Raw genomic sequence first — 13,429 nt, forward strand, 5'->3', positions numbered from 1 at the left:
GACTCCATCTTATTGATGTATTTATAGTTGTCAAAATTGCTAGTCCACCACCTTTATCTGGTTTAATTACTCTAACTGGAGCTCTACTTAGTTGGTCAAGTGCCAACAATTGTTCCTCAGTAGCATTAAATTTAAAATGACTATTCCATGGGAAATTAGAGGAAGTCATGTGTCTAAGATCCAGTTCACAAGTTTTCTCGAATAGTAACAAACCAGTATGTAAAGGTGGATTATAGGTACTTGCTAGTTTTAGACTAACGTCCCTGTCCACACCACTGTTGTTAAACAAAAGTTTCAAGTTTAATTTTCTTATGAAACATTTAAGGTCAATTAAGGTCTTAACAAGATTGCATCTTGTAGTAGGGAGAAAAGTATTACCATATGCCAGTAACTCAATCAAGCAAGGGTTTACTTGAAAAGTAGAAAAATGATATATTGTAAAGTCACCCTTAGCATTAGTTAAAATATTCAAGTCACCAAAAGAATTGGAGTCAGAGGGAGTCCTTAAAGTCACTTCCGATTGTTCCAGTTCTTCTTGAAATATGGCCGAGAGTTCGTTTTCCCTAAAAAATGGTCAGAAGAATTCTCGTCCCTTTGGTTAGTGCCATTGTTATGTTGCGCACTCCTAGTATTGTGAACTTTGACCCTGTTACTCCGCCTAGGTGCTCCATCAACCTGATGGTTAAAATTTTCTTCATCATTATCTAAGGCACCTTCATCTAATACTCTAGGAAAGGTTAGCCTCGTTCACCCCATCTCCCACTGTATTAGCAAGTTGTGTTTTAGTAAGAACGATTAACTTTGGATATGCTGAGTTATTCAAGTAACTCAGCCTATCTCTTGTCAGTTTTTTGTTTTTATTCGCTTTAAATTTCTCCACCAAACCATCTATACTCGTAAAAATACAGGTATAGTCATACTTGTATCTGTCAAAATGTAAATTTTGTTTCAGGCAGCTGTCCAGTGTGTTAACTTCTTCAATAAGTGTAGCTATCTGAATGTTGTAGTGCTTAATAATTAGTTCCAGCAGTTGAGCCCCTTGGTTGTCAAATAGTAATGTCAATTCTTTGAAAAAATCAATGTTACTAAAGAGACCAGTTGGACAAAAAGTGGAACGTAAACCTTTAGGAATAATTTTTTCTTTGAGACATTGTTGAAAATAAGAAACTTCAAGTTGAAGCTTTTTCAGCTTCAGCAACTTGCCATCAAATTCTTTTAGGTTGTCAGTTATAGAATTGTCACTTACTGCCATTGTCCCCATCCCCATAGCCGGTGGTTCCTGTTGGTTTCCAAGTGATAAGTTGTCAATGTTATGGATCCAAACCTCAAAGTTAGGAACTCCAATAAGCCCTGGGGGCATCGGTAGATTGGGTGCTGTTGATGGTTGCGATATTCTCCCCGTAGGTAACAAGTTAGGATGTGGAATGTTCTGTGCGTGCAATGATGTGTCCTGATTGTTACTGCGTTGCCCTGCTGGAATAAAAAACGTGCCCATTTCAGAGTTTGCGTCAGCTGAATTAAGTAAAAGTCCATCCTGTGGTACAAACTGGTTGAGCTGCAGTAGTGGAAGTCGCTTTTGGTGTGACATTGATACGCTTGTCCAAAGCGTCAAGTTTGTTAGTCATACTGTCCATTCTAGAAGTCAAAACACGGATAAGGGTAGTTAAATCACCCTGATCTTCCGTGTTAGCAGTATTGCTAGTTCCAAAAATCACAGGAGTTGTAGGACTTGAAGAGCTGCCGTTCGCCATACTCCAAAAAAAATACTGACACTAAAAACGAGTAAAAAAACACAAAAAGGCAGTCGCCTCCAAGTAACAAGTCTGTGAAGGATAATCCAGTAATTTCATTATAGTAAAGCTCTAGCTCCTTTTGCTGGAATTTCTATGAATGTACAACCACGTTCCAACACCAGTGAATGCGCACTTCATACAAATGAACGGAACCTGAACGCAAAATTTATTAAATAATAAATAAAAGCGTCTTCGCTGTAGTCCAAGCTGCAGCTTCTTCAGAGACTGTTTAAAAAAACGCCAAATCAAGCTTTTAAAGTCACGTCCATGCGTGATACACCTTACAAAAGCAGTTAAAAAGGCAGGACATATTTAATTAAAACAGTGCTGCAATGTTAAAAACACAAAAAGCAGTACGTGAAAGCCACAACCTCTCAGAACAGGACAAACTGCAAAAGCCTGTATCTGTTCCCCTAAGAGAAACAAGTCAGTCAGAATACAACAAAGTTTATATAAAAATTACACTGACATCCTATGACAGAGATAAAGTAAATAAATTGACTAAAATACAGTAACTTCCTATATTATGGGAAACCCAAAAGACAATATGGTAGGTAATAAAATAAATACATTATGTTGCTAATTATAATGGTAAATGTAACATCAAGTGTCAAAGTATTATAAAGTATAACCGTCTTACATATCAAAGGTAAATTTCACATCCTGTATTGGTAATACCTAAATTACTTAGGTTTAAAAACTATTTTGGTGGGAAGCATGTTAAAATATACAAGCTTACTGAAAGAAAGCTAAAGCAGTAAAACAGAACCTTAAAAGTTTTAAAAAAAATAAAACTATAAGCAAGTTAACGCCTGTAACTTCTCATTTTTAATATACTTGAGATATTACAATGCTCGTTCAGACCCGGGTAAGAGAACAAGTCCAAGAGCAGCTGCCATTCCAACTCTGTTTTCTAATAATAGTGAAACAGGTCCCCCTCTTTCTGGGCTTAAGACCTGATCTATAGCCATAAACTGAAAACTGTGCCCCTGATTCCTTGAAATGTGTTTGGCTAGTGCATTCTCCATTAACTGGGAAAACTATTCATGTACTAACACATTTGCCCAGCGCTTTCTGGAATTCATAAATTCCAACACCCTGGATCAGCTTGTCCATAACCCCACCAAGGGGCAGCAATATCCTGGACCTGGTCATTACCAATATGGCAACCAATGTTCCACACTAGATGCAACTCTTCACCGGTCAGATCCAACCACAAGCTAATCACCCTAGACATCAATATCCCGCCCCCACCCCCCATTAAGGAAACCACCATAAAAAACTTCTCCAAAGCAAACTTCATGCTTCTTAAGACAGAAGTGGCAAGCTTCACGACATAGATGTATGACTGCTGGATCCTATACAAATGCACTGTATAAGCACATACACGAGTGCATGGATTGCGCCATCCCCAACAGAACCAAGATGCTATCCTCCAAAATAAGGAAGCCAATCTAGTGGTCCCCTGCTATAAATAAACTCTACAACAGAAGGAAGAAGCTGTTGCAAAAAAGAGTAAAATCCCCTGATTGCAGGAACTCCCTTGTCAACCTCAGTAAGAAGCTGAGTTCCCTCATAAAATCCTCAAAGCTAGTTACGAAAATAAAATCGCCACTGATTCTAAAGACAACCACAAAGCATACTACAGCTATGTCAAGAATCTCAATGGTGACACTCAGATCTGCACTGAGCACAATGGCACTAGATATACCAAACCAACTGATATTGCCAACATCCTGGCAGATAGGTTCAGTGCAAATGTCACCCCCCCACCCCCAAAGGGCCCATCACTATACCAGAAGAATGCAAAGCCCCTGTAATCACAGCTGCACAAGTAAAGACCACACTCCCCAAAGCCAAGAACACAGCATCCATGGGGCTTGACAACATCCCAGGCTGGGTTCTGCACAAACTACAGAACGAACTGGCACCCCACCTAAGTACCATGTTCAGTCATAGCCTCACTTCAGGCTTTGTGCCTGAATAGTGCACGGAGATGGTTATTCCAATCCACAAAGGAGTTGCCACCACGAACCCCTGGAACTACTGCCCCATTAGCGTGACAACCCTGGTCTGCAAGGCCATGGAAAGTATTATCTTGGAACTTATAAACAAGGACATAGGTAACCTCCAAACTCTGGACCCGACTCAGTTTGGGTTTGTAAAAGGTAGGTCATGTCTCCTAAACCTGATTGACTTCTTTGAAGCAGTCACCAGAGCCGTGGACGAGGGTACTGTGGTGCACACAGCCTATCTTGACCTCGCCAAGGCTTTCAACACTGTCCCCCACTCTGGAATTATAGATAAACTCACTAGACTGGGCATAAATCCCTGTGTCACAAGATGGGTGTCCAACTAGCTCACTGACAGAACTGACACAGTGAAAGTAGCCGACTACAAATCCACCTTCAGACCAATGACAAGTGGAGTACCACAGGGCTCAGTCCTGGGTCCTCTCCTGTTTGGCATCTACTTCTCAGAAGTCCAAGCTGATACAGCAAGTCTTTGGCTAATGAAGTTCGCAGACGACTGCAAACTAGGTGCCATAATAGAATTGCCTAATGATGTGGACATTCTACAAAGGGGCCTCACTGAGACTGATGGTTGGTGTCAAAAGTCATGGCCTCAAGCTCAATGCCAAGAAGTACATTGTCATCCCCTTTGGGAAAAACACTGTACCCATGAACTACCACATAGGCAGTAGCCTACTAAACACTGAAAGTGTGATAAGAGACCTTGGGACACAGGTGGACAGTAGTCTGTCCTTTGATAATCACATCGCCAGAGTAGTCAGGAAGTACTTCTATGTGGCACACGTCATTACAAAAGGGTTCACCTCCAGAAAAAAAAGAGGTCATTGTTCCTCTCTACTCATCCCTCATCAGACCCATTATAGAGTACAACACCCTGTTTGGCATGTACCTCACAAGACAGCTACATCAACTAGAAAGGCCACAGAAGTACCTCACTAAGAGGATTACTGGCCTCAAACAGGTGCCATACGCAGACTGTCTCAAAAAACTCCAGCTCTACTACATTGCTTATCGCCTACTCAGAGGTGACCTCTGCCTAACATACAAAGCCATGTCAAACCCAGATCTTGTTGGACATGCTACACTTAAAGAAACCCCAGTCACACTCTAGGGACCTAAACCTTGCCACCACAATAAACAGAACATGTTGGATGGATAGATTCCTGTCCCAGAGACTTCCCATGCTCTGGAATAGACTACCCATTCATGTCAAGCAAAGCTCCTCATTAGCCCTCTTTAAGAAAAATCTTGACAGTTAGATGGGAAATAGGAAATTCACCCTGGGGATCACTTCTGTGGCTCTGCTAGACAGGGGCACAGGGAAATAACTTTCTTGGGTGGCAAAAGCCAGGGAACTTTTTTGGCTAGGCTTATATAGGCCCCAGGGTTGATAGCCTAGTACACCTACTTATGAACCTATAATGAAAATGTGAGTAATGATGAGGGGTTGTCGATTACAACACACAATGTGTGTGATATTGTATGAGGATAAAGTTTTTTAAGTAGGGTGTGAGAAAGAATGAGGGGATGTTGCATCTAAAAGTGAATTTTGGTGATATTAATCCATTGTGTGTGCTTCATAAGTCTGAATTGTTGAATTATTTTGGGGGGAATACAGACAGAGAAATGAACATAAGCTAAAATTGGTCAGAAGAATGTAATAAAAATCTTGTCTCACATTGTCAGCAGTATAAAACATAATATGAGGAGGGAAACTGTATTAGCTTGTGTGAGAGAGGTTTGAGTAGACAACTGCTGTTTACAGGATACAATGTGTATTCCATTCTGTGAGGTAATTTGCCAGAAGGAGCTGAGGGATGTAGTTGAGTTGGTATTTTGCAAAACAAGAATGCTCTTTTGTTTTAATAAGGTTAGGCTTTGGGTGTGTTATAACTTTGTGGAAGGTGGTATATGTGGACTGTGCTAGAAGTAAAGTAGAGAAGAGAAGTAATAACGTTTGTGTGCATACAGATGTAAATGGGCAAGCAAAGTTATTTTTTGCAGTTAAATTATGCTCAAGTGAGTGGCATAGTTTTTGTGTAGGGATTTTTGACTGTGATATAAGGTGAGAAGTCATGAAAAGTATGTTAAACCAATGAAAGTGTGTGGAAATTAAGTGTTTTTAGTAGTAGTAGAAAACATATTGTAGGGGGCATATAGATAGAGAAGTATATTTTCTTTTGGGAGTGAATGGTTGATTTGGGACAGAAGTGTAGTAGAAATCTGGTTTCTTTTTCTTTTTCAGATCACAAGAGTTCTGGTAGCAATGTTGATAGACAGGTAGAGTAGAAGGTATAGGAGTAACAATTCTGCAGCCATAATTATGACTTGAAGGGAAGTAGATTGGATTTGTTTATTATGTGTGGATCAGGAGAGTGAGAGAATTGTAGGGGAAGTATATACAGTAGTAGGTGGTATTCTAGGTTAAAATAAGGAATGCATATAAATACTTCAGTGGACTGATTAATATGGAAGAATCAAGAAAGAGGTGGTTCAAGAGAGTTATGTGGATCTATGGAAAGGAGATATGAGGATTAAAATGAGGAATGCTGGGGTAAGTATTTTTGTTTAGTAAGTAAAGTGTGTATATGAGCTGTAGGAAGTAGTAATTTGATAGGGTGGGTGAGAAAGGAACACATATGTCCATTATTGTGTGAAAGGAGGAAGGGGCAAAACTACATATGGGTTGTTTACTGGTGGATAAAGGGAAAGTAGTTGAGAGGCAAAGAGTAGAATAGTTTCTGGAAAATTAATTTATGGGTAGCGGGAATAGTAAGACAGAAGTAGAAAATGATAGTGGTAGGTAGTTTGGGAGATGAAGAATAAAGTACATAAATAAAAGTAGCATACAAGAAAAAGATGGACTAGGATATGAATTTTATAAAAAATGTTAGGGGAGAATATAGGGGAAAAATAAAATATGAGGGTGGTGGCTGAGTTTTATTTTCTTCTGAAGGGTTGTAAGAGAGGAGAAATGTCTGAGAGTTTGACAGACAGAAAAGTGTGTACAGAGAGAGGATTATAGGGTGTTAAAACACTGAAGGTCTATTTATTTATTTAATACAGGATATATGATAACAGCATAGTGCAGGATAGGTTGATGAAGATAGCAGCTGAGGTGGAGATACGTTCGGGAAGAATAAAAATATTAAGAATGTATTATGATGGATGAAAGAAATGGATAAGGTAATTAGTAGGTATACGAAGAGGTACATATTAATTATATACTTAGAAAAACCTTTAGATTATGTAGATTATGGAGGTCTGATGGAAATTCTAGTGAAAACAGGGATTAAGTAGTATTGGGAATATATATATGGTTTGTTGACAATGGGACTTAAAATAAATAGGTGGAGAAGGAAGAATTGTTAAGTTAAATGAAGTGCAAAACGGGCGTTCCTTAAATCCATTATTTGCCTGTTTTATAAATGCAGTAGTGAAAAGGTAAACAGAAGGTGTTAAGTGAAAAGTAGATATGATTTTGGCAGGTGGCAGTACTACAAATATTGATATATATCACGATATGGTGTTGTTAGGTAGGGGAAGAAAGGAGATGCGAGAATAGTTTTAGGCATTATAGAAGGGTTTAGTAAAGTATGACTCAGGCTGAATGTTCTGAAAAGTAAAGGAGTTAGTATGCATTAGGACTGATAAAGAACATTTTTTATGGAATTTGGAGAAAGGCTGATAAAAGTATTACGACAGTATTTTTCGAAAATATGAGGGCTAGTGGTCTTTGGGAGCTATTATAAAATGTCATCACAGACAAGACTGTGTTTGGTGAAAATTTTTTGAAAGGGTTCAGAAGTTATATCTCAATTTTATATACTTCTTGACAGCTTAGCGAATGTTTTTTTCTTTTAAGAGCAGTATTACATTGAGGTTAATAAGGCAAAGAAATGCAGAATGTTTAACTAACACACTGCCTTACTGACATTCACATAGCAGTGCCTTGCTACCTTCCACTGGTAGTCTAGTAAAGCTCCGAGTCTGTCTCACTGCCTGTCTGTGGGTGTGATGGACTAATCGCCTCACAATTCAGGCTCTGCTTTACAAACTCACAGATGGGACCCTCCCAGTTTTTTAGCACCATAGTAAGAGAAAGATATATTGGAAGATTGATCCTTACTCTGGATTTCTTCAGCTGCTGAACTTGGATAAGAAGCCCTTTTGGTTTTTTTATCCTCCTCCTGCCTTTTCTGTTGGTGCTGGGGTAGTGTATTTTGTTGCTTTGAATGTTTTTTTCTGATTAGAAATTTGGTTCATAGGTTTAAACTAGGCAAATGACCACCAGACCCATTATAAGCCTAGGCCACGCAACCCAACCCAATTGTGTCACCATGCACCTTGGGTCCCTATTAGGAGGGATATGTTAATTTGGAGGTAGGTAAGGGCTTTGTTGGGGGTATGCCTAAGCTCTCCCCGTTGACATTAAGGAAATCAACAGTTATTCCAAATTCAGAATGCAACTCAAAAAGCACTTCATCTAAGCCAAATCCTGATTCAACACAGTGCATATCTGAGTCTCTTCTACTCAAGATTCACTGAAGATTGACCCACTTTAGAAACTAATGTATGTATTGTACATTACATTCAGCTTGATTGTACATTGCACTGTTCTTCACTAGAATGTAAATACACATTTTTTCTATGTAATTAGTCTGAACTACTCTGGTGTTCTTTACATTTCTGTATTTTTTGTTTGTGAAATGTTTTGTATTTCACCCAGACTCAGCCTGAAATTGGTCAATTTTGATCAGTGTAATATCCAAGTAAACAAACATAAATAAAATATTTTACTTACTTGTCTGCCTCTTTGCATTAGACTCATGGGGGCCAGACCAGGATGAATCCAGTAGTCAAGGTTACGTTTGAATAGTGTCCGGGTTGAACTGTTTCACACTGATGAGGAGCCTATTCCTTAGCACAGGAATCATTTGAGAAACCTGCTGGTCTGTCCAGCATTTTCTATTTGTGTTGCAGGCAAAGTTTAAATCATTGGACCTAGTGTTTCTAGTGCTGTTTGTTTTGCAGATGGAAAAAAATCCATCAGGGCTGGATCTGAAGATGCCTTGTATGCCAGGCATAGATTGCCTGTCTGTAACCTGGAAGGAGACTGACTATAGAGATAGGGCCTTAAAGCAATCTGAGTGTATTAATACACATGATCCTCCTGACGAGGAACATTTGTAGGCATTCCAGCTGTTGCAAATGCCTGGTCAGGTACATGCGGAAGGGGGTATTGTACACAATGATAGGTCTAATAAGGAACAAATAAAATCTTCCTTGGACCTGGATGCCATACCCTTACTTATAAGTTGGACAACATAGAATTATTTTCTTACTGCCTTGGCCAAAAGTTGGTCAAAGGCCCAATTACTATTTACACATGTTCCCAGACCCCTTACAGCTGTATCAACTCTTAGGGGTGTCTTATGAATGTAGTAATTATCCTGGGTGGCAGTTTTCCCAAAAGGCACTATAATGCATTCTTGGCATTAAATTTTAGTCTGTGACTCTGGCACTAGTCATTTGTCTGTGTTAGACCCTCTTGTTAGATGGATGTGTCTTGGGGGAATCTATGAGAGCTCCCAATCTGCAGTCATCTGTGAACTTGATCACACGAAGGTCTTTGACATTAGACTTTACCTCCATGAAATAGTTGCCAAATAAGCGCATTCCCAGCACAGAGCCCCGAGGAACCCCGCTGGTGACCTTTCTCTTACTGGAGGTGGTATCACCAATCCTGGCCTCCTGGGTCCTGTCTGTGAGCCATCTGGCAGTCCAGCAAGTTATGAAGGGTTTAACTGTGAATTTCAGTGGTTTTACCAATAAAGGAGTGTTCTTTGCACAACAAGTGGTTTCTGCCATTGTTGGATTAATTTGCTGTGGTCTTTGGCTACCTGGTCAGTTGTTTGTTCGTTGCAAGTTATGAAAGGATTTATGGTCCAGTTTGGTGAGTTTGTCAAGTATACCCGAGTGGGGTATTGTATTGAGTCACATGTATTCTTGTTTGGGAGCACTGTCCGTAAGGAAATTCATGTCGGTTGTAACAAAACAAAGTAACTAGATGCACTTTCATCTGAAAGGCAAGTTATCAAAACTGCATTTAATGAATGTTCTTTTTTTTCTGTTGATGGTCAAAGCTCCCCCCACATTTCCACCTGTAAGGTGCTACACTCCTGCTACTGTTACATTCAGCTTTGTGAGAGTGCAGTATATAGTAATAAGAAGGAATCCTACTTTCGTCAAATCATTCAGAGGAGCTAGTACTCTAACCACACTGAGAATACCCATTTCCATACCTTTCTATTGAAGAAGTAAATGGCCTGCGCAGTAAAGGTATTTCGGTTTCTTCTTTCCCAGTCACTTCCTGCTAAGTTAAGTTACTGTATACACTCTTGTATGAGGAAAGTTGATATACATGCTGTTAAAATTGCAGTGCAGCAGCAAAATTACTCTAATATTTGGTTTTAACTATATTTAAGAAAATTAAACCACCTTTATGCAGTTGCTTAAGTACTTTGTGCAGTAGAACACTACAAATTGTTTCTTGCTTAACCCGGTTTATTAGTCAACATTGAGAATGCATACTTTCTTAAATACAGTAAAACGCTAACAATATTCATATGTAAGCAAAATTAGACTGTGTTGCCTTTAAAATATACTAAAATGTGTAAGATGCCTTGGATTTATATTGCAGTGTGAAAAAGGTAGTTTTGTAGTGATTGTTCATGGTCAGACAGTAAATATGATTAATGCCCCCAGAACATGTAAAAAAATTTGTTTTTCTTTTTTAGTTGCACTAAATGGCAAAACCAGGAGACAAAGCATGCTGCTATGAATGTGGGCCATCCATAAAAGTCAGATTTGATGACGACAGACTGAGATGCAGCAGTGCAAACAGAGGTGTAGATTGTAAATCTCCAGGCCTGGTTGCGGACTGACAACTACTAAATTGAGCCCTGCTTACCTGGAGGAAGATTGTTGAATCTCTGTGGACCCTTTGTGTGTGGAGTCAGCATCTTGCCTTGATCGACTGCAGTCGGTGTTATGTGCAATGCAAGTTATCCCCTGTTTCTGAATTTGTTTACCCCTCCTGCTGCCACTAGACTACAGTCCCAGCAGAAGGCTCTCTTCCTTCCCCTCTCATACTCTGCAAGTGTGTGAAGTGTAATTCTGGCAACACCTTTTATACAAAGATTGCACCTTTGTGTTGTCACTGTAAAATAAAGACTTAATTTCATAAAGGAAAGCAAAGCCACTGGACTTGGGGATCCTTGTCTCTCTTGTACAAAGAACCATGCTTGCCCTTGCTGGGTTTTACAGCTGGTATTTTCTAGACTATTGTGTTTCAGGACATTTGAGCAGTTATTTGAAAGAAAATATTTTTGTGGTACGAATGGATTGCCCCAGACAAACAGCTGAAGAATGCGCATTTGGAGTACAGTATGCAACATAAGTTTGTATTAGCATGTAAAAGGCCAAATATTTGGCCTGAGATAAGGAGCATTAACATCTTACTGTGCACTGATCACAAAGATATTCCAACAAGTGTGTATAACGTCAGATTGATTTTTGTCCCCTTAAGTACTGCTAATTTTTCAGAAACAAAATTATTTTTTTTCAGTTTAGTAGCATATGAGAGGTGTATTTGTACCTTTAAATCGCATGAGAATGTGGAGTATGAAGATTATAAAGCATCCTTAGAGGGCTGTTAGCCAAACGTTTTTGCACCATACCAGAGAATTGTATTCTGTTTATAAAAAGCTCTCCAGTATTAGATGCAAGGATTATGTTGTGTTAAAATAACACATGCTCCTATGAACATAATTGACCAGCTGTCATACTTTTATTTATTATATGCACTCTGATGTCTTTTTTTTTTTTTTTTTTTTTTTTTTGTTATGGAGGAAAACTGCCTTTGCGTTGCAGACTGCATGCAACAAAATCCTCAGTCTCTTCTTGTGTCTATGTAGGCTTGTCAGTAGCTGTTTCCAGTACTACTCAATAAAGTTCTTAAAGTGCTAACAGCCATCATGCAGGCAGATGGAGAAAATATGTTGCTGGATGACCAAGAGAATGATTTAGCTGTTAATAATTCTTGTGATTCCCTGCCTGAACTTCGTACATATGCTGTGTGCTCAAATCCACTGATCAGAACATCAACAAACACACACAGCAAATGCTGCTATTGGACAAACAGTTCATAAACAAAAACCCAAAGAAGCCATGCAGGACTGCTAGTGTATGTATTATGAAGGTTTGAATGAGCCCTGCAGTATTTGCAGTAAGACTTAAAATTCCACTGTATAGATACTAGCTTCCTAGCCTTCTGCATCAGTGGATATATACCATGCATTTGTGCCCCTTTCCCTAGCAAGTTAGCAGCACAGCTTAGTCATTTGATCACTGCCCCCTTTGATGTACATTCTGAACATGGGTTGTTGTTGATGTGAAGGTGTGGTGCATTATCCTTTGGGATTCAAAGATAAATGGATACAAGTGCTTAAGTATGAGATTGATCACTATATCAAAACTTAAGAGAGTCGCAGGTAAATTTCGTGAGAGTCTCCAGTCATCAATATTCTGATGTCTTTAATTTACAGTGCACTGGAATGTTTTATTCTAAGTCCTATATTCTGTTTTCCTAAAACATCTAACCTATTTAAATTGACTAGAAGCTTTCAAAGTGTACATTTTTTAAGTTGAATTAATGTTTTAATTTATTTTATTCCCATTTGTTATTCAGGGTAAAGAGCTGATCACTCTGGACCACTCTGAGGCCCAGGCCAGAAAAGGACCATAGACAGATCAAGAAAAAATATACAAATGAGAAAAGAAATGTAATACAGTTCTCTTTTGTTGATCTCAGTGTGTTGCTTTCCTGTGTACCCCAGAATATAGGAGATGAGCAAATGTTATTTTGAACTAGCTCATTCTTTTTTAAAAAGAATAATGAGATGGGGATGTTTGTGATGGTATAAGAATATACCAACACCCAAATGATTTTACTGCTTTAGAGGTATGCCAGTATAAAGTCAGCCTGTTGACTGGTCATTGACTAAAACCATAATAAATTTTTGCTCAATTTATTCATTCATTTTTTGATGCCCGCATTATCCTGTTCAGGGTTAGAGTTGCATGACACACTTATACCCCTTTGGGCAATTTAGAGACCTTCATTATGCCTTTGGAATGCTAAAGGAAACTAGGGAATCGTCCCACATCTTATCTGCTGCTGAGCATGATTATCGTTTATTTTAGGTAAAATACAAAAATCTTGTTAAAATGTATTTTATACCAAGTGTACAGCCCTCTGGATACATTTGCTAATATGTAGCATTCCCTTTTGATAAAGATGTTTAACGTATGTGCCTCTAAGATAGAATTGGAATGTACCCTTCAAACCAATGTATTAATGGCATAGTATTTACTTTTACTGTATTTACCCTGTCACAGTATTTCGATGTGGCATATTCTAGGAACTTGTCTTCCTGTTTGACTGCATTATTTAACCACACATTTTAAACCATGATTTGTAGGATGCTGTAGGAGCCACATATGCGTGATATACTTTTGGAGAAAACTAACTGCAAAAAC

At 38.8% G+C, this 13,429-nt stretch overlaps 1 protein-coding gene across 1 annotated transcript in view; it reads left to right on the plus strand.

Moving 5' to 3' along the window:
• LOC122809329 (cyclin-dependent kinase 17-like) overlaps positions 1 to 12,921 on the plus strand; it is a gene marked incomplete in the record, with an annotated part of 1,699,239 nt that extends 1,686,318 nt beyond the window's left edge. The window contains 1 exon segment of the mRNA XM_044080731.1: positions 10,627 to 12,921. Coding sequence (XP_043936666.1) covers positions 10,627 to 10,670 — 44 coding nt within the window.
• Positions 12,922 to 13,429: the final 508 nt, after the last annotated feature.

The sequence above is a fragment of the Protopterus annectens genome, chromosome 8.part0 (genome assembly GCF_019279795.1).
Source record: "Protopterus annectens isolate FY-2018-M chromosome 8.part0, PAN1.0, whole genome shotgun sequence".
NCBI classification, from domain to species: Eukaryota; Metazoa; Chordata; order Ceratodontiformes; family Protopteridae; genus Protopterus; species Protopterus annectens.